Genomic DNA, 20,789 nt, shown 5'->3' with positions numbered 1-20,789 from the left:
CAATCAGGATCAATGGAGGATGGACACCTAAAGGCATTCCACAAGGAGAGTCTGAAGTTGGAAAGGGACCTCAATGGATATTCAAGATGTCCTCAGTGAGGCGGCTCTTCCCACCTGGCTGGATTGACAGACAGCCCTGTGGATCTTGTCTTGCTCTCAGTTGCACGTCTTCGCTGAACTGTATTTGTTTCGTACAGGACTAGCTGAACGATTGGTTCCCTTAAAGCAGAACCAACCTGGGAACTCCAACTAGTGCGCTCTTCAAGCTGAAGTTGTGCTCTTCTGCTGAGGAGGTAAGGAAACCTTCACTGGGGCTTCACGGTGTATAGAGGAGGACGTTTTAAAGTGTTCCATGGTACTCTGATGAAGACCGTTGCTGTGTTCCACTGGCTGAGAGGAAGAACCCTCACATCTTCCTCTTGGCCTTTCTCCTCTGAGAATCCTGGCGCCATCTTGAAAAATATTCCAGCTCATGTAAATGATGTCACGACAGATTCTCAAACACTTGATTTCTCCTGAGGGGTGTGTCTATAGACCTGAAGACTTCAGACAGCACTGTATCCCAGCATGCATCTCTGCTCACTCAGACCACACCCTCATGAGTAGGATGCAACACTCTTGCGATGGAGATGTAGAGTTTTATAAGCAACGAGGGAGCAGACAAAGGTGATTAGAACACAAAGGCATGTCAAGTCTGTAAATCTTTAAACCATGAAGATGGTTGGATAGTTCAGGAATTGGGCTTCATTTTATTGTGGGCAGTCCTTTTGCTCAAATGCCCACTTCTCACTGGACCTGTACTTGTGTTGGCTGGCTGGCATGATTTGCTGTTGGTGATGAGGCGGTCAGGGTGACGTTGCAGGGCTAGGGTCGGCTCTCTGTGAGCTCAACATTTAGATTTGCTCTGTATGGTTTGTACCCTGAATAATCTAGATAATTGTTCATTTTATTGTAAAATGCAGACACGGTTTTGTATTGAATGATTCCATTGTTTTTAGGCAAGGATTTGAGGTTTAAAGTTGTTGTGGGACGTACATGGTAGTTCTGTTCTTCGTACGGTTTTGAGTGATATAACTTGTACACACTGGGTGCATAATAGTAGTAATGACCAACAGCAACAAACAGATCACATCAAGGTAAGTCTGTTGGCTGTGTTTTAATGAAGACCATCGCTGGACTTCAGGATCTTCCTCCGTTCAGCTCCAGGTGAGGCGCTGGTTCTGTTTTTTTTCTTTGGATGGTTCCGGCCGGAATGTTCGGATTCCAGTCGGACGGTTTGTGCTTCCCGCCGTGGAAGGTTCTGAGCGCGGTCACTTGAGTTAGTCTCAATGGTTAGCATAGAACGTTGTAGTCTTGACAACCATAAGAACCCACCTGGCAGTTAGTTGGACGTGAGTCCCCTGAGGGAATCTGGCGGAACATTCTGGATTGTATATGCGTAACCTCGAGCCGCTGCCAACGGAAACTAATTTTTCAGTCGGTTTCCATTGGGAATTGTTGCCCCTTATCTTAAACAACTTAAGTTTGATATTAAATACATACTCACACGTACATCGTACAATATGTTGATAATTTCCGATGGTTGCGCCGTACTTTTAACCACGTTGACGGGACTATCGCTGCGTACAAAATAGCGTTCTACTTGCGGGCCCATTTCTGACCATCAGTGAAGGCTGAAAATCATTTCACGGTGGAAGACAATTTGGCATTTCTTCAACGGAACCCAGCACCTGAATATGGCTGAGTATATTTGATTTAATATCGATACTGCTTAGTGTTCTTTGGTACTTCAGCTTTTGTGCGTTCTAAATATCTGATGTCATTAAATGCCACAGAAGTTAAACTCTAACCAATGGAATGACGCTAAACAACGACTTTGGTGCTGAGTTACCAACTGAATAATATCAAAGCTAAAATAATGGCCGTCTTTCGCACATGTTACAGTAGAAGAAACTGTAGAACTGTACAAGGTTATAAAGGTAACATGTAGCTTGTCCCAAGGTGTCTGCCTCCTCACCCAGAGCCAGACCTCCGTCTCCTCACCCAGAGCCAGACCTCCACCTCCTGTCAGAAGTCCTCCAGAACAGGTCAGTGCTCTGGTGTGTGAGTAGAGTCTTCTCAGGTCAGTTTCAATGCATGGGCTGAACCACTTATTTAAACTTGTGGACTGCTCTGTCTTCATTCCAAAAACGGGAAGCTCATGTCTGGTCTCTCTGTCTTTTCTAGCCTTGAGTTATAAAATAATAAATTAATTGTGTAACTCGGTTTCGGATGAGTCAAATAAGTTTATTGTTGGGCAAATGCTGATATAAACCTGCTGCTGTGGCTGAGAGGCTGGCGACCAGCGGCTTGTGGTGCCAGGATGGACCGGAGACTGAGGCTGGAGACTAGGGGCCTGCAGCACCGGACCAGAGGATAACCATCACCATGCTCATCTGAAACACTAAAATCATCTGTAGTTTAGGTCTGGTTTTGATCGTCTTATGACTATAAATCTGTGCCAAGCTGTGATTTGAGTTTATTCATACGGGGGTTATGTAGGAGTCATATGAGCCATTATTCTTACTAGTGCTGATACGACCGTAGTGGATGAATTGCTGAACACGTCAATCTGTAGACGTTGTCTAATTGAAGTGTTTGAATCTGTTTTAAATTCGTCAAAGTGAACCTCAGATGCAGGAGGTGGGGTGTGTTGCGTCCCCAGGTGATTTACTGCTGAGACCAACTGTGTTTGTAACCAGACCAGGAATCCATGGCTGAAGGCGCTGACGGAGGAGCTGATGGAGGCCCTGCCTGGTGGAGGATGTCTGTCGTGGGGTAGATAGACCTGACTCTGAAGTGATCATCACACTCACTGCCACTTCTTGTAGAATACTGCTACCACAAACTACCGGCGTTTGTACCATACATACCAGACAACTACATCTGTTTTACCACATGTTGAAGCAAGACTTGCGCTGTTTGTTCCAGACCAGGACTCTGTCTGAGGAGAGCTGATGGAGGAGGTGAGACGCTGGAGGACGACTAGGAATCGACCAACAAGGATTCCTCATAAGTTTGTATATACTTAACATGGTTGACTTGAAAAGGGCAAAATACTGCTGTTACTCTGACATGCGCTAACCAACTACCGCTGTGTTTTCTTACTAGAACGTGTTTCTGGAGCGGAGGCGAGCTGATAGGGGAGGCGTGAATCTGGAGGATGACCATCACTCTACCAACAAGGATTGTAAGTTTCTATTAACCTAACAAAGTGGAAATAAAGGGCTTAAAAAAAAAGACGAATTACATGTTTGTTACCACCAGACGTTGGGGCCAGACTTGCGCTGTTTGTTCCAGACCAGGACTCTGGCTGAGGAGAGCTGATGGAGGAGCCAGGACTCTGGAGGACGACATCACTCTACCAACAAGGATTCTCCTCAGTTTGCATGAAGTAAACAGAGTGGACTTGTTGTAACGCAGGATTAGTTTGTCCAGTACAAGTTACGGCATACTACTGTGGTTGGTTACCAGACAAACTACAGCTGCTACTTTGTTACACTCCAATAGAGCCCAACTACCACTGTTTGTGACCTTACATTAGAGACAAACTACTCTTGTGTTTCTGACCTTACATTAGAGACAAACTACTCCTGTGTTTGTGACCTTACATTAGAGACAAACTACTCCTGTGTTTGTGACCTTACATTAGAGACAAACTACCACTGTGTTTGTGACCTTACATTAGAGACAAACTACTCCTGTGTTTGTGACCTTACATTAGCGACAAACTACTACTGTGTTTGTTACCTTACATTAGAGACAAACTACTACTGTTTGTTTGTTACCTTACATTAGAGACAAACTACTACTGTTTATTACCTTACATTAGAGACAAACTACCACTGTGTTTTGTGGTAACCCGGCACGGTGAGCGAACAACCTGCTCCCCAAACAGGACACAACTTTTTTTTTTTTTTTTTTCAAAAGCCAAAAGGGCATGTTTAATCCAAACTCAAACAAAGTCTCATACTGAAAATAAGGCAACAACGAAAAAAACCTGGGAGGAATCGACGGTCCTATCCCCCGTGGGTGGAATGTCGTCACCCACGAGGACCGGTCTCTCCGTACAGGAGCCACATGGCTGGGAGAGCCCTGAATGAGTGGAGAAGCAGGCTATTTAAGCCCTGCTTCTCCACCTGTTCCTCAGGTGCTCTGCATGTCCTTAATTGGGCCGGGTTGCCACACTTTGTGACCTTACATTAGAGACAAACTACCACTGTGTTTGTTACCTTACGTTAGAGACAAACTGCTACTGTGTTTGTTACCTTACATTAGAGACAAATTACGTTTGTAACCAGACCAGGAATCTGGAGGACTGACGGAGAAGCCGTACATCTGGAAGGCAAATCCTGAGGACGACCGGGACCATCAAGGATTCCTCGTAAATTTGCATTATCTGGACATAGTGGATAAGGTAGGGGGTTCGGGGTCCTACTCTCAGACCAATGGTGCCGGGTTCAAGTCCTCAGAATACAGTGATGCGTCCTTGAGCAAGGCGCCCTAATGCCTGCCTGCTCCTTAATGACGTCTCTTTGGTTCAGATAATGTTGCATTTGCATTGCTTTTGAATATTGAACCTAATCCTTGTTTGGTCCGAGCAGACACACCTGAGCCTCACCTCACCTGATCCTGTTTGGTCAGGGGCAGACACACCTGAGCCTCACCTCACCTGATCCTGTTTGGTCAGGGGCAGACACACCTGAGCTGAACCTCACCTGATCCTGTATGGTCCGGGCAGACTCACCTGAGCTGAACCTCACCTGATCCTGCCATCCTGCTGTTCCCGTCTCCTCAGTTCATCTGAGCCTCGTCCTCCAGGAGACCTGCTGAGCTCAGCGGTCTGAGGCTGATGGATCAATGACCTCCAGTGGGAGTGATCTTCTTGGCCCCACATGTACCTGTGTGCTTCCACACGCCTTTCCCTCACGTCTGTCACTAACCTTACTACTTCACTACTCTCTACTCCTTCCCCTTCTTCTTCTGTCTCCGTGGTTCGAACCTTTACTCTGAAGGAGTGACTTCTTGAACCTTTACTCTGAAGGAGCGTCTTCCTGCCCTCAGAGGGTTCAGCGTTAGGGTTGAGGGTCAGGGTTTAGAGTCAGGGACAGAGCTGGTCAGGGAGGACTGGTTTTATACAAACCTCTTCACTTGCTTTCTGAATGGTGGGGACATTTTGAAACGACATTTAGGAAAATGTTTTCCTCTGCTTTCCTTGACAAAAACATGTATTCAACTTCTGTCAAGTGTTTATATATTAAAATCCTACATTGTCTTCTGCATGTTTGGTGCGATTTATTTAATTGTCCTTTAACTTGGTTAATGGCAAGCTAAACTCCTCCAATACATTTAATATACATGACAAATGTTATTCAGCAATGTTCACGCAATGCATTTTGTAAAAATATACAACTTTTTTTATATTACTACCAGTATTGGGACTAACGCGTTATTAAGTAACGCGTTACAGTAACTACGTTACTTTTGTGGTAACGAGCACTGTAACTAATTACTTTGTCAAAATCAGTAACGCGTTATCGTTACTGCGATTTAAACAGGCTCGTTACTTGCATAACCCAGAACTACAGTTTCCGTGGTGGACGTGAAGCGGACGTAAGTCACGTGACGCAGCGATGCGCAAGTAAATGAATTAAAACTGGCGGCAGTCGACGACGGTCCAGGTGTTGTATTTCTCTCATGGAAATATGCACACTATTTTTCCTTTCTGACAGTAAAAGACATAAGGAATATTTTGGTGACCTGTCATCTTTGTGGAGGTTCGAAAACTCTAGCCACATCAAAAACTAGCAATTCTAATCTGATGAAACATCTTCAGAAACAACAGGCATCTACCAAGCTAGTTGAAATAGACAGGTGATGCTGCTGATAACGTCAGCTCCGCCGACGCTAAAGGAGAAGCCGCTCCAGCCAAACAACAAAAGCTTCATTTTACAAAGCCTGTTGCACAGTCTATAACCCAGACACAGCTAAACAAATGACGGAGATGTATGGACAAAGACTGATATAGACATAGACTACTAAAGCACTTTATCCACCACTATTGATTTCATCAGTTGTTTTATTTATCTAAACGGCCAGAGTGGAGGAAATATTATTTTTGTTAAACATTAACTATGTTTGTGAGGCTGAAAGTACTTTTTATTTATTTAGTTTCTTTGTGAGGCTGAAAATACTTTTAAGTTTGCCCATCATTATTGATGATGAGGTCTCCAGTATGTGGAGTTTAGCTGTTTTGAGTTAAGGTTAACTTACAAAGAACGGATAAACCTCACTGTGTTTACATTGAAAACATCTATTGTATCAGTTTTGCACTATTGATTCCTACAGTTGGTAAATGGTCTGAGGCACAGTTTAATTTTTGTACTGCCAAAACTATGTATCTGTTTCAATGGCTACGATAAATATGCCTATCAAAAGTTTCAAAACATACTGTATGTTGTGTTTTGTTGATCAACTGCTTCATCGTAGTGATACTGGGTACAATGATCAAATTTTACAGTTGTTTTGTCGAACACTATGCAACATCAACCCCAAAATAATGTGTGTGCATTTGTAGAGGGTTGGAAACAGTTGGAAACAATGGAAATATTTAATTCATTTGCACTCACACTACTACACTGCTATGGCACGTTCAGGTCACTAGTGGCGCATTGCGCTTGTGGTAGGATAGGACTTACATGTAAGCAAGCCAGAGGACTGGCAGCCTCCCTAGCTATCCAGTTAGGGAGGCAACACATAAGATACAAATAAGATAATTTAGGAAAAAAAAGTTACTTTCCCTAGTAACTAGTTACCTTGAAAGTTACGAGTAACTTAAAGTAACTGAGTTACTTTTGAAAGAAGTAACTAGTAACTGTAACTAGGTTACTAATTTAAAGTAACTTGCCCAACACTGATTACTACTAAATTCATGAATTTAACAATGTACATACTGCCCCCTCAGGCCATTCTCTGCTACTACAACTCGTTCAAACCACTGACTCAACGAATAGTCAAATCTCCTAACCTTTATGCCTCCTTTCCTTAACCTTTGTGGAAAACGTCATTGGGTCAAGGAGAGATGAAAAGATGCTTCCTTTCGAACATAGTTAAAGACGGCACTGTTTAAAATGAATTAGACTCCTCTCTTCCTAACCAACGTCATTGCGCGATGGGGGGTATTGCCGAACTCTGGCGTGTCTAGTGCTAAACTACAGTTTTCCGTAGATTGACTAAAACAAGCGCTTTTTGATCCATGCTGTAACTGCCGCACATTGGCAGTTTGTTTTTGGTTCCTACTGGTTATAATGGCACTGGGGCGGAACTAATTGCCGCCGTCATATGTTTCCTACACGACACCTTTAAGCGACGTACCTAGCCAAACAGCGCGAAAGAAGCAGCACAATCAATAAGCTATAAATTAAAGTTAAAAGTAAAAGAACATAAGAAGAAGAAGAAAAAACTATAAAGGACAAGCAATAAGATAAGATTCCCTCAAGTAGTAGGCAGTGGACGAGGTATGTTTATCATTTATTTATATCTAAGAAGAATGTGAACGATTTTATTGTGTTGCTTTCAATTGCATGGTTGTGCGTGATAGTGATTTGCATACTATGTAAAGTTGTGAATATGTTTATGTAAGTTAAGTTTGTAAATGTGCAAGTTAATATTGAGCTGCGGGCTGTATGTGAGGTGTGTGTGAAGTGTTTTTTGGTGTAATGTAACACCTGTTGTGCTGCTGTAAAAACGGACATTTGCATATTGTGAATTTGTATTTATTTTCATTTATTTTTCTCTCTTAACCCAGTTCTCACGGGTTGGTTCGACCTGGAAATAAAACCCCGTTTTCTAACAAAGACCTCTGGCCTCGTGTGAACTACTTGGGAGCTACAGTGGGAACTCGACTGCTCTGCATGAGTAGCCGAGGAAGACGCAACCAGACAGCAGCGGCCATCTCCATGCCGCGTGTGTATCCTTTACCACCAGGACGGCGTGAACATGGCTGCAAATAAAAGACTTTTTTCAGTACAGTTTATTTAAACCATTGACTTTAAGTGCACAAGAGACTGAAACTTTATTTTCATTTTCATATAACAAGTTGATGTTTACCGACCTTTTATTTGATTATTTGAAGCGCATTGATACTCACATTGTGTTATTGAGATTGTGTATATTGGTGGTTACACTGTAAAATTTCTGTTAAACCAATGACACTAAATTAAGAGACAACTGTATTACTGTGAATTTAAAAGTGTATTGCTGTTACTTAGCAAGTGTTTAATATGTCTGTAGCTTACCTTTTGAAAGAGGCAATATCTTTGTGTTTATTGTGATTTAAGTTAAATACAGCTGTAAACAAATACCTAAAAAATATTGTAAGCTACCCTGAACCCAACTTTACTACTGAGTTAATTACTAAGCTAAAGATAGTTTTGGATTTAAACCAAACTAAAGTAACCCAAGTAAAATGTCAGAGTTTGAGCTAGCCCCTGAGAGTGACGAAGAACGTGTCAGTGATGATGACATGAAGCAGCACTGCACAGAAGCACAACCACAAACGACCGAAGGCACTGAAGCTGATAACCCCACTACCTCACAAGAGCCACAAAGAGGCCAAAGAGTTCGTAAATTGACGGAGAAGGGCCAAGAACTGCACGATGAGCAAGTAAGAAAGGTTGCACACCGTTTCAGCGTGAGCTACGAGAAGTGGAAGACTATCATTAAGGACGCCAAAGGTACGCTGAGTGGTCAATGCTCAAACAACCTGCTGCATGAACACATTACCAAGGTCAGCAATGCCTCAAATAATCTAAATGATGTTTATGAAGAGCTAAGACACATCAAAATTCCAGACCAAGACACACGTCGCAGAGTAGACACCTGTGAAGCAGTAACAAAGAAGATAATCAAAACTGCAAGAGGTTATCTAAAAACTGAAAGGGGTGAATGTCAAGTGGATGATGAACAAGGTGTTGAAGAAACAGGATCTGTGAGCAAGTCTGTAGTCTCAGATAATATAAGCATTAAGTCTCAACACACCAAGTCCTCCAAGTTCTCTGCCCAAAGCTCTCGAAGCAGCTCAAAATTCACATCCAGACGTTCAAGTCAGTCTTCTTCACACAGGCAATACGCCGCTGCCGAAGCTGCTGCCAATGAAGCCGAATTTCAAGTTCTGCTCGAAAAGGAACGACATATCGAAGAACTTGAAAAACTTGAAGCTGAAGAATCAGAGAGGAAGAGGGTTCTTGAAGCCGAAGAATCAGAAAGGAAGAGGGTTCTAGAGGCCAAACGCAGGCAAATAGAGCGAATGGATACATTAAAGAATCTAAAGGCTGCCAAGGCCCGACTGCAAGTATATGAGCAGAATGAAGGCTCAGATGAAGAAGTGGAAGCGCTGCTCCATCAACATGTCCCCTTGAAGGAGGAAAGGAAGGAGGTCAAACAGGAACGTAACCTGTCAAAGCATCACCCTCAACCACAAGCTATGCCACTTCTGAACAAAGAAGATACCACTGCAGCCCTCGTGAAAGTGTTTGCAGACTCCATCAGCGCGAGTCGTCTTCCCATACCTGAACCATCAATGTTCAACGGCGATCCACTCAGATTCAACGACTGGAAGGTTTCATTTAAGACACTTATTGACCGGAAAAACATACCAGGTGACGAGAAGATCTATTACTTGCGAAGGTATGTGGGTGGAGTTGCAAAAAGGGCCATAGAGAGTAATTTCCTTCTAGGCACAGAGTCCGCCTATTGCGCAGCGGGGACCATCTTAGAAGAGAGATATGGCAATCCATTCCTCATAGCCAAAGCCTACAGAGACAAGCTTGATTCATGGCCCAAGATAAGCTCCAAAGGAAGCTCAGAACTCCGAGAACTTGCTGACTTCCTCCGTGGCTGTGAAGCCGCCATGTCTCAGATTGAGGGTCTTGAGATACTCAATGACTGCAATGAAAATCAGAAAATGCTTGCTAAACTTCCAGACTGGCTGAGCTCAAGATGGAATAGGAAGGTTATGGAAGAGGAAGAACATAGTCGCAGGTACCCAAGCTTCAGTCAGTTTGTCATGTTCGTTACACGTGAAGCAAAAATCGCTTGCAACCCGATATCATCCCTCCACGCTCTAAAACCAGTTGAATGTGAGAAGAGCAAGGATCCAAGGAACAGAGGTCCTGGAGCAAAGGTATTGGCGACAAATTCAGACGAAAAGGCTGCCGCCACAAGCTGTGTGTTCTGTGAAAGGACAGGGCACAGTCTTCACCAGTGTTATAAATTCAAAGATGAAACTGTCTCTGACCGGGTCAAGTTTGTGCAAGAAAATAAGTTGTGCTTTGGCTGTCTGAAGTCTGGCCACCGCTCAAAGGACTGCGAAAACAGAATGATCTGCAAAACGTGTGAGAAAAAACACCCGACTTGCCTCCATGATAATCGCACGCAAGGAAGGAAGGAGGTCAACAATGCCTGATGCAGCAAGAGACATGTCAAATGGACGCAAAATTGAACGGTCACAGGATAGGGCAACAAGAACCTCACTTGAAGCAACATCCAATAGAGTCCTCCAGCATGTCAAAGGCACTCATACATCCACCATCATCCCAGTGTGGGTGTGGGCCTCAAGTGAGCCTGATCGTGAAGTTCTTGTGTATGCACTTCTTGATACACAGAGTGACACAACCTTTCTCCTGGACGACACTGCAAAGGCTCTACATGCGAAGAACGAACCAGTTCAGCTAAAACTCTCAACAATGGCTTCAAGAAACACTGTTGTGTCCTGTAGGAAACTTACTGGTCTGCAAGTAAGAGGAATGCATTCGGACAAGATAATTCCCCTGCCAGTGACCTATACAAGAGATTTCATACCTGCAAACAGAGATCATATTCCCACACCAGAGACGGCGAAAGCATGGCCACATCTCGAACACATCGCAGATGAGATAGCTCCGCACCAAAGCTGCGACGTAGGCTTGCTAATTGGCTACAACTGTACTCAAGCACTCGTCCCAAGACAAGTGGTTTCTGGGGAAGACAATCAGCCCTTTGCACTGAGAACTGACTTGGGCTGGAGTGTAGTTGGCTACGGCAACCTATCACTCGACTATGGAGACGCGATTGGAGTGAGTCACCAGGTCATCGTTAAGCAAGTGATACCAGGTAATCCATCCTTTTCAAACCTCACAAGCGAAGTGCACTACGTCTGTAGAACACAAATCCAGGAAGTTGTCTCGCCTTCAGCTGTCATCAAGGTGCTGGAATCTGACTTTGTGGAAAAAGCTTCAGAGGACGGCAACATATCTCAAGAAGACCTCAGATTCCTGTCAAGGATGGAAAAAGGCATCAGGCTCAAGGAGGATGGTCATTACGAAATGCCACTGCCATTCAAGAAAGACAGACCTAACTTACCAGATAACAAGATATGTGCTATCCACCGTCTCAGATGCCTAGAAAGGAAGCTGAAGAGAAACAAGCAGTATTACCAAGACTACAAGACCTTCATGGACGAGACCATAACCCGTGGAGATGCAGAAAAGGTCCCACAAGAAGATATCAGCAAAGCCCCAGCATGGTACATTCCCCACCACGGGATGTATCATCCGCAAAAGCCTGGGAAAATTCGAGTCGTCTTTGACTGCTCTGCAAGATTTAAAGAGACATGCCTGAATGATCATCTCCTGACAGGCCCAGAGTTGACAAACACCTTGATCGGAGTCCTCTGTCGGTTTCGTCGAGGTCCTGTGGCAATCATGTGCGATATTGAGCGCATGTTTCACCAGTTCCACGTGAATGCAGAAGATCAAGATTACCTACGTTTCCTAAGGTGGGAGAATGGATATCTGATGATGATGGGTTGGCAAGTGTAACATCTGAAAGGCAAGCGATCCAACTAGTGAAAGAGGCAAGAGAACTATGTAGCACAGGCAAACTCCGGCTGCATAAGTTCATCTCTACCAGCAAGGAAGTCCTAGCCACAATCCCTAAAGAGGAATGTGCTAAAGTTGCCAAGGACTTGGACATGGCACTCGGAGAGCAACACATGGATAGAGCACTCGGTGTTCAGTGGTGCGTCTCTTCTGACCAGTTCCAGTTCAGAGTGCTTGTCAAAGAAAATCCATTTACCCGAAGAGGAGTCTTGTCCACGGTTGCCTCAGTATATGACCCGCTTGGGTTCGTGGCACCCTTCATCCTGGTTGGAAAGCAGATACTGCAGCAGATGTGTCGTGACAAGCTCAGTTGGGATGACCCCTTGCCTGATGACCTTCGACCCTTGTGGGAATATTGGCTCAAAGACCTGAAAAACCTGGCTGGTGTGAAGATCCAGAGATGCTACACTCCACCAAGCTGCAACGTTCAGCACTATGAGCTCCACCATTTTTCGGACGCCAGTGTGTCAGGCTACGGAGAGTGCTCATACCTCAGAGCGGTCAGTACATCAGGTGAAGTCCACTGTACCTTAGTCATGGGAAAGTCAAGAGTCACCCCTTCTAAGGTCACGACCATACCAAGACTAGAGCTGTCAGCAGCAGTGGTAGCTGTCCGCATCAGTGACCTGCTCAAGAAAGAGCTCGTAGTAGAATGCCTACAAGAACTATTTTGGACTGATTCTATGGTTGTACTTGGATACATCAGTAATGAAGCCAGAAGATTTCATGTGTTCGTAGCAAACCGTGTAGAACGCATCAAGCGAAGCACAGAGTCAGCGCAGTGGAGGTATGTGACTACTGAGGAGAACCCAGCAGATCACGCCTCAAGAGGTCTCACGGCAGAACAGCTTGTAGCCTCTAACTGGTTCACAGGCCCAGCCTTTCTGTGGCAGAAAGAGCTACCAAGTGGAGACGTAAAGGTGGGAGATATCTCAATTAGTGACCCAGAGCTCAAGAAGGCCCAGGTTCATGATACTCAGGCAAAGGAGGTGAGGTCGCTTTTAGATCGCCTACACAAGTTCTCAGACTGGTTAAGAGTGGTAAAAGCTATTGCCAGGCTCCAGCGCCGTGCAAAGGCACTGCATCACAACCCAGCATCACAAGGAGATAGGTTGCAAGTCCAAGTTGAACAAGCTAAGTCCATTCCTGGATAACAAAGGAATCATCAGAGTGGGAGGCCGCTTAACTCATGCTGCCCTACATCCACATGTGAAGCATCCAGCAGTTCTTACAAAGGACAGTCATGTGTCAGCATTGTTGGTCAAGCACTATCACGAGAGAGTGCACCATCAGGGCCGAGGAATGACTATGAACGAGCTCCGCTCGAATGGCATATGGATCCTTGGATGCAGCAAGACAGTGTCATCCCATATTTACAAGTGCAGGAAGTTCAGAAGAGGCACTGAACAACAAAAGATGGCAGACCTCCCGGAAGATAGGATGGACACTACTCCTCCGTTCACTTACTGCGGGATGGACTGCTTTGGACCATTCCACATCAAAGAAGGAAGGAAAGAGCTAAAGCGTTACGGGCTATTACTTACCTGCATGTGTTCTAGAGCAGTACACATAGAGATGCTTGATAGCATGACCACCGATGCCTTCATTAACGCTCTGCGCTCCTTCATCGCTATTCGGGGAATGGTACGGCAGATAAGATGTGATAGAGGGACAAACTTCGCTGGTGCAAGGCGTGAGTTTGATGAGGCATTGAGAGAGATGGATCAAGAGGAGCTCAAGGAACTGGGATGTGAGTTCATCATGAACACCCCAGCTTCAAGTCACATGGGTGGTGTCTGGGAAAGACAAATCCGCACCATCAGGAGTGTTTTGACGTCTATTCTAGAACAGTCAGCCAAACAACTTGACTGTTCCTCTCTACGAACATTCTTATACGAAGTCATGGCGATCGTGAATAGTCGACCTCTGACTACTGATAACCTGAATGATTCATCTAGTCCCGAGCCTTTGACACCGAACCACATACTGACCATGAAGTCTACGATTATATCCCCTCCTCCTGGAAAGTTCGTTAAGGAAGATATTTACATCCGCAAGAGATGGCGTCGGGTTCAACTCCTAGCCAACAACTTCTGGTCACGATGGAAGAAGGAGTACCTCTTAAATCTCCAGCACAGACAGAAGTGGGTCAAAGACTGCAGAAACGCGAAGGTTGATGACATCGTTCTACTAAAGGATGAGCTGACGCCGAGAAACCAGTGGAAGTTAGCTAAGATTATCGAAGTCTATCCCGGGAAGGATGAGAGGGTAAGGAAGCTCAAGCTGTTCATCGGCGACTCAACTCTGGATGTAATGGGAAGGCGCACCTCCAAGCCGGTTCACCTCGAGAGACCCATTCATAAAACAGTCACACTGTTGGAAGCAGACTGAAGACCACAGGGTATTAAGCCTACTCTGTTTATTAGTGACCAAATTTACTTTATTTGATGTTTTATATGCAGTATATGTCCTTAAGATGTTTAAGTAATCACAGGTGATTGGTGGGAGTGTAACTGCCGCACATTGGCAGTTTGTTTAGTTGGTTAACCTCCCGTTTTTGGTTCCTACTGGTTATAATGGCACTGGGGCGGAACTAATTGCCGCCGTCATATGTTTCCTACACGACACCTTTAAGCGACGTACCTAGCCAAACAGCGCGAAAGAAGCAGCACAATCAATAAGCTATAAATTAAAGTTAAAAGTAAAAGCACATAAGAAGAAGAAGAAAAAACTATAAAGGACAAGCAATAAGATAAGATTCCCTCAAGTAGTAAGCAGTGGACGAGGTATGTTTATCATTTATTTATATCTAAGAAGAATGTGAACGTTTTTATTGTGTTGCTTTCAATTGCATGGTTGTGCGTGATAGTGATTTGCATACTATGTAAAGTTGTGAATATGTTTATGTAAGTTAAGTTTGTAAATGTGCAAGTTAATATTGAGCTGCGGGCTGTATGTGAGGTGTGTGTGAAGTGTTTTTTGGTGTAATGTAACACCTGTTGTGCTGCTGTAAAAACGGACATTTGCATATTGTGAATTTGTATTTATTTTCATTTATTTTTCTCTCTAAACCCAGTTCTCACGGGTTGGTTCGACCTGGAAATAAAACCCCGTTTTCTAACAAAGACCTCTGGCCTCGTGTGAACTACTTGGGAGCTACACATGCGTTCTTGATTGATTTCAATCAGGTTATCGCCAACAGTGAGAATCACTTAGGTCGGACATGGCCAACGGGAATATTTTAGGCCACTTGAATTCCAATTCACATGTGGGGGAAAAAAAAGAGGCTAAACTTATGTAGATGTTGAAATTAACTGCCCCTAGTAGTCTTTCTTAAATGTGAAGTTGGCATTTTCTTTTCTTATGGTGTATTTTATGTTCTTACTAACCAGCAACAAATGAATTCATTTATATTCAAATTATGTTTCTGGATTGGTATCTAATTGGTATTGGTAATTTTATTTTCTTCTCCTCTATTCTTCTGCTTTACCGCGTCTCTCGTGCGTCTTCACGTAGAGTCGGTAAACTTTGTCGGCATGTTTCTTTAAATATTGCCGCTGTAAAGGTTTATGGGATACCACTGCCTCCTTTCCTTTCGCAAAGGAAGCTCAGGATGCTAAAGCAGGGTTTCCTAAGCATTCTTAGAATTCGAACCACCTTTCCTCCAAGCCCTTCCGGGTCATCTCCATAGGAAAGGAAATTTCCTTTGCAAAAAAGAGACTTCGTAGAGGCCCCCGGTCTCACATCAATGTACTATAGCTACTTTGGTTCAAACGGAAAATGTAGTTTGGTGTGAGACTGTTGTCCAAACTGTCCAGCAGAGGGAGCTGTCATACACCTTAATTAATGATGCAGGAATGTGTGTGTACTTACATTTTCAAATGTTCATGTGCTGGTCTAGTTTGTCTGCAAATAACTCTGCCTCCAGCAACAGGATTGGTCGAAACATATGAAGTGAAAGAAATGAAGGCCCAGTTCACCAGATCTGAGGTCAGCTGCTGTCAGATTTTGGATCATGAATGTATTGAGTGAACGAGGTCTGAGCTAAATATTAACCACCTGGAACTTGGTGCGTTTCCTGGAGCTCAGAGGATGGCAGGACACGTGTTTACCTGGTCGATAAGACCCTGAACGCAGACCCTGAATCCAGAATTGTCTGTAAAGGAAATAGGCCTATTTAAGTCACCATTTGAGGCATCAAATAAAATTAGCCAATCAAACACTTACATCACAATCATTTATTTTATATATATGTATACACACAGTATATATCTATACATCTATATAGTGTGTATAGTATATATATATAGCTCTGGACTACCACCATCCAGGTTGCCCAGTCCCAAAGCTTTCTCTTATATCGGCTCAGGCTGCCTACTGTTAATACGTGTTTTCAGGTGGATAAGGTGCGATTTAAAAAAAAAAAAAAAGATAAATTATGTGGTAGATTATGTATATTATATGTTATTCATGAACATTTTGGAAACAAAACATGCAATAATTAAATCTCCCACACAGCAACAATCAAAGTAAATTTTCGTTCTAGTTTTTATTTTTTTCGCCTTACAATTTTATTACTTTTGTCTGGAAAATTCCTTAATATCAGTATTTCTGCCAGTAGAATTGGATTTTCAATTCAGAGATACTGTGAGAGATAAAGAGAGAGAGAACATTCAGTAGGTTAGACTGAGTTGTTTATAACCAATAAGCTTTAACAACAACTATAACTGAAAAAAGTCACTTACAAGTACAAAATGAACAAAATAACTAAAATAATAGTTGTAGCTTCCAGCAGAAACAGTTGCATGATTTTGGTTTATTAGAATAATTTTAAGTTTCATGAAAGAATAGTTTTAATAAGAATGACACCACATTTAAATATATCATATATTTATCTGCATTTATTTTATTTTGAAATATGTTTACAAGCTTACCTGTTCATGTAATGTATAGCGGAACTATTGTTCTGGGGTGCAGAGGTTCATGCTGTAGCACCAGCATCGGAGCTTGCAGCGCATGCCGAGCCAATTGCCGCTCGTGGAGATAAGTGGTAACGTCTTTACATTTGTTAGTTCACCGAGAGACACAGGAGAGAAGTTGCCTCAGTGTTGCCTGTTTCACTTCCTTAAAATTGTAATTATAAGTTATTCTCTGTGATAATATTCTTTATGTAACTCTTGTATGATTTCTATGCCTTTATTTAGTTCTCACGGCATGTTTGATGGCATCGAGGATGACTCAGCTAATAAATGCCCGTAAACAAAAACGCCTTGTGTCCGTGACTGTTAACTGGAGGGAGCTACAATAGTAGTAAAAATCATTACAGATCATTAACAGTTGTCCACGTATCATGACTCTCTTTGCGCCTTTATTTCTAAAAGGCGACTAACGACACGTTATTGGGTTATTCATTCCCACGCTGCTGGCTACTCAGAGCAGGTACCGCGGTCCACGGCCCTCGTGCCAACAGCGTCGGGATCTCTCCCTCCCCTCGCGCCGTCCAGGCAGTCAGTGGGCGTGGCTTATGGGGAGGAGGACTCCGCACGAGCGGGAGGGTCAACGTCACCATAGTGATTCACTACAGCGGAACTCGCCCAGTGGGAGTTCAGTTGTACAACATCTATTTTAGATCCACCAATCTAAATGGAGGGACTTTTGACATGTGAACACACTTAATGCGTAATGTACGACAATAATGAACACAAGATGAGCTAGAGAAGAGGGCAGAGATAAGAGAGAGGAGAGGAGACGATGGAGAGAAGAGGAGAGAGGAGAGGATGGAGAGAGGTGAGCTGACCAGACAAAGTCACGGTACTCACACACATGGGGAGAATCTTTACATGCAGTCACTGTCACCTTTGTGTAACACATGACCTTTGTGTAATTGTGTAACACATGTTGGGTTGTTGTATATTGGAGATTAATTTACTGGGTCATCAACGACAAACTTTTACATTTCTTCAATGATTTAAAACGTTCCATCAATCTCGAAAATCATCATAATAAGGGTTTTAGAAATAAACTATTTTATTTTTTGTACTACACTTTTTTATTACAGAAACAGTATTTATACTGAACACCATTGGACTGGAATGTATCTATTCCCCTGAAATGATCCATTACAATGTAGGCAATGTAATGTAGGCCTAAAATTTGCATTTTCTTTTTATTAAAATCACATTGAATTGTTTTGTTATTCAATATTCAGAAGTTAAAACCAATAGAAATGTTAAAAAAAAATCGAATTATTATTTATACATGTTAATCCTCTAAACATGTTCTACATAACTGCAACAAATTGTATATCTTTAAACGTGTAAAAGAAATAAAGGGAAATCACACACATAAATGGAGTGTAATATAACCCTTTATAAAGGGTTATATTACACAACTGCAGGGTTAATTGTAAAAGATATTCTCCTCGTTAAATGACAGCAGTATGACATTAATGCAGATATCTGAGATCTCAAATACTAGAGATTCTAATTCAGGAAACAACATTAGTTGTTTTGGTCGTTTGATTATTTTATTGTCAAACAAAGGTCCTAGTCTGTTTGATTGACAGGTGAGATGATCAGGGGGGCAGAGTTTATATCACCATCATATAGGATTGGATAGAGAGGCTCAGTAAAGGTGCAGCCAGTAGCAGAGTAGATATGAACCCTGGCTTCCACATCATAGAAGGAAACCAGACCCTCATCATAATCAACAAACAACCCCACCTTCTGGAGCTCAGCTCTCAGAGGGAGATCCACATCAGGGTCATCATTAAATACAAACCCACCCTCGCCGTAGTCCAGAGTCCAGTAACCCGTCTCAGGGGTCCATCTGGTCCCACCTTTTCTGTCGATGGACTCTCGGGCCACTCCTAACCACCATGCAGTCTTGTCTTTAACCTGGACCTCAAAGTAAAATCTCCCTGAGGAGAAACTCTGCCTCGTGAGAACAAATGTATACTGTGTAAATCTCTTAGGGTTGTCTGGGAGTTCCTTCTCTTCATCTCCATAATGTACTTGTTTCCCATCCTCAGACAGGATGAGCCTGTGATGAGCTGTATCAGGATCCAGAGTCACATCTACTTCATACTGCTGGACCATCTTCAGTTCAGCATCATCACGCAGCTTCTTCATCTCCATGTTCAGTGTCTCCTCCAGCTGATCCAGGGATCTCCTCAAGGTCCCTACGTATGACGTATAAGGACGGACCTCCACCGTGGTCCAGTCCCTGGTGAGTGGAGGATCCTTCAGGGATCTGAAGGTCTGGAGGAAGTGGAGGTGGTCTTCAGTGTTTGAGAGCCGCTTCACCTCTGAGCTTCTATCGGTCAGATCTTCTATTTCCTGCTCCAGCACTTTGATGAGGTCTTCAGCTCGTTTCACTGTGGATTTCAGTTTCTCTTTAACCGTTTGGTTGAATTCATACCGTTCCTTTTCAACACAGCCTATCAGAGCAGTGAAGACCTGCCCACCATGGGCTATCTCTCTGTCTGCGTCTTTGTTGCTCAGCTCCACTGTGTCTTTGATCTCCTTAATCTTTAGTTTTCTCTCCTGGATCATCTGCGGAACTTCAGCCTCTATCTTCCCCAGCTGGGCCGTCTTCACTTCATATTCCTCCTTTAGAGGTACAACAGGATGGGACTTGTGGTCTGCCTCTGTGCAGAACAGACACACACACACCTGTTCAGTCTGGCAGAAGAGCTCCAGAAGTCGGTCGTGTTTCTTACACATCCTGTCTTCCAGACGGTCCATTGGCTCGACCAGCTGATGTTTCTTTAGGCCAGCGACTCTCTGATGTGGCTCCAGGTGGGTTTGGCAGTAAGAGGTAAAACACATTAGGCAGGACTTCACAGCCTTCTGCTGGGTCCCAGTACAGACGTCACAGGGAACTTCTGCTTGTTCAACACAAGGCTGCCCTTTTGCTCGTACGGTTGTTCCAAACGGAGCAGCCAGCTCTGATAAGAAGGTATTGACCTGTAGATCAGGTCTTGTGTTGAAAAGCTTGTTGCAAACAGGACATTTGTACTGGACTTGTTCATCCCAGAACTTTGTAATACAGGTTCTGCAGAAGTTGTGTCCACATGCGGTGGTAACTGGACTGTTGAACACATCCAGACAGATGGAACATGAAAAGTTCTCTTCAGACCAGGAAGTGTTAGCACAGGCCATTCCTAGACACAGACGACAAGGTTTATGTATTGAGCAATTATATATTTCTAATTCAATAACAGGAAGAGAGGTTTTAACTACTCCTCAAAGTTGTGTTGTTTTACTCACCTCGTTGTTACTGTCTGTCCAACTATTTTTTCCAAAATGCGTTTTATTTTCCCGCCTAAAAGAGAGAACTGCTTCCACATCGGGTGGCTTTGTTTCTATGAATGTTAAGTTTCGTTTCCTCAACATGATGTCCTCTCCTCTCCTCCCCTAACACCTGGCTCTTCCCCTAACACCTGGCTCCGCCCCCACGGTTCACTGACGTTTCAAACTTCCACACCCTGAATGTTGAAGCATTCGGTATAGGCCGCTTAAAATGCGTTGATATGTTCTCTTCTTTACGGCATTCAAATATGTTCAACCTTAAAAAGACTGGACACAGTGAGCCCGGGAAAAAAAGTAAATTTTGTGATTCAGTGGTGATTTGTGACTAACTGAGAAGGAGCTGTACAAATACATTTGACCTGATTTTGACTGTGCCTGCCTCTCCCAGATTCTAACCTCATAAAACCTCCGAGTGAGGTGACTCGGGGTAGGGCAGACGAACCAGACCGACGAGTTCACCTTCAGTCAGAGCCAGCAAACACCTGCAGCCGTGCGGCAGTTAATTCCACTGAATTCAAAA

At 43.6% G+C, this 20,789-nt stretch overlaps 1 protein-coding gene and 1 long non-coding RNA gene across 3 annotated transcripts; one reads left to right on the top strand and one right to left on the bottom strand.

Annotated features, from left to right (window-relative positions):
• The first annotated feature begins 2,693 nt into the window (after positions 1-2,693).
• LOC307070423 lies at positions 2,694-3,414 on the top strand. Of its 2 annotated transcripts, none has more exons than XR_013811557.1 (4): positions 2,694-2,817; positions 2,971-3,055; positions 3,151-3,229; positions 3,307-3,414. It is a non-coding gene; the product is annotated as an uncharacterized lncRNA (long non-coding RNA). The 2 variants fall into 2 exon arrangements; XR_013811558.1 differs by having other exon boundaries at positions 3,340-3,406.
• Positions 3,415-17,863: 14,449 nt separating this feature from the next.
• On the bottom strand, positions 17,864-20,315 carry LOC307070421 (E3 ubiquitin-protein ligase TRIM39-like). The gene is made up of 2 exons (XM_079728875.1): positions 20,228-20,315; positions 17,864-20,121 (listed from the first exon to the last, which is right to left on the bottom strand). Exon 2 carries the CDS (start codon positions 20,117-20,119, stop codon positions 18,503-18,505), a length of 1,617 nt encoding a protein of 538 aa, XP_079585001.1. The 5' UTR covers positions 20,120-20,121; positions 20,228-20,315; the 3' UTR covers positions 17,864-18,502.
• Positions 20,316-20,789: the final 474 nt, after the last annotated feature.

Source organism: Pollachius pollachius (genome assembly GCF_949987615.1).
Source record: "Pollachius pollachius genome assembly, chromosome: 2".
NCBI lineage: Eukaryota > Metazoa > Chordata > Actinopteri > Gadiformes > Gadidae > Pollachius > Pollachius pollachius.
The sequence above is the reverse complement of the archived record's forward strand: the minus strand, read 5'-3'. Positions and strand labels throughout refer to the sequence as shown.

What these genes read in the sequence shown, in the direction of transcription:
- LOC307070421 (XM_079728875.1), bottom strand. Translation starts at nt 20,119, where the DNA reads ATGGCCTGTGCTAACACTTCCTGGTCTGAAGAGAACTTTTCATGTTCC.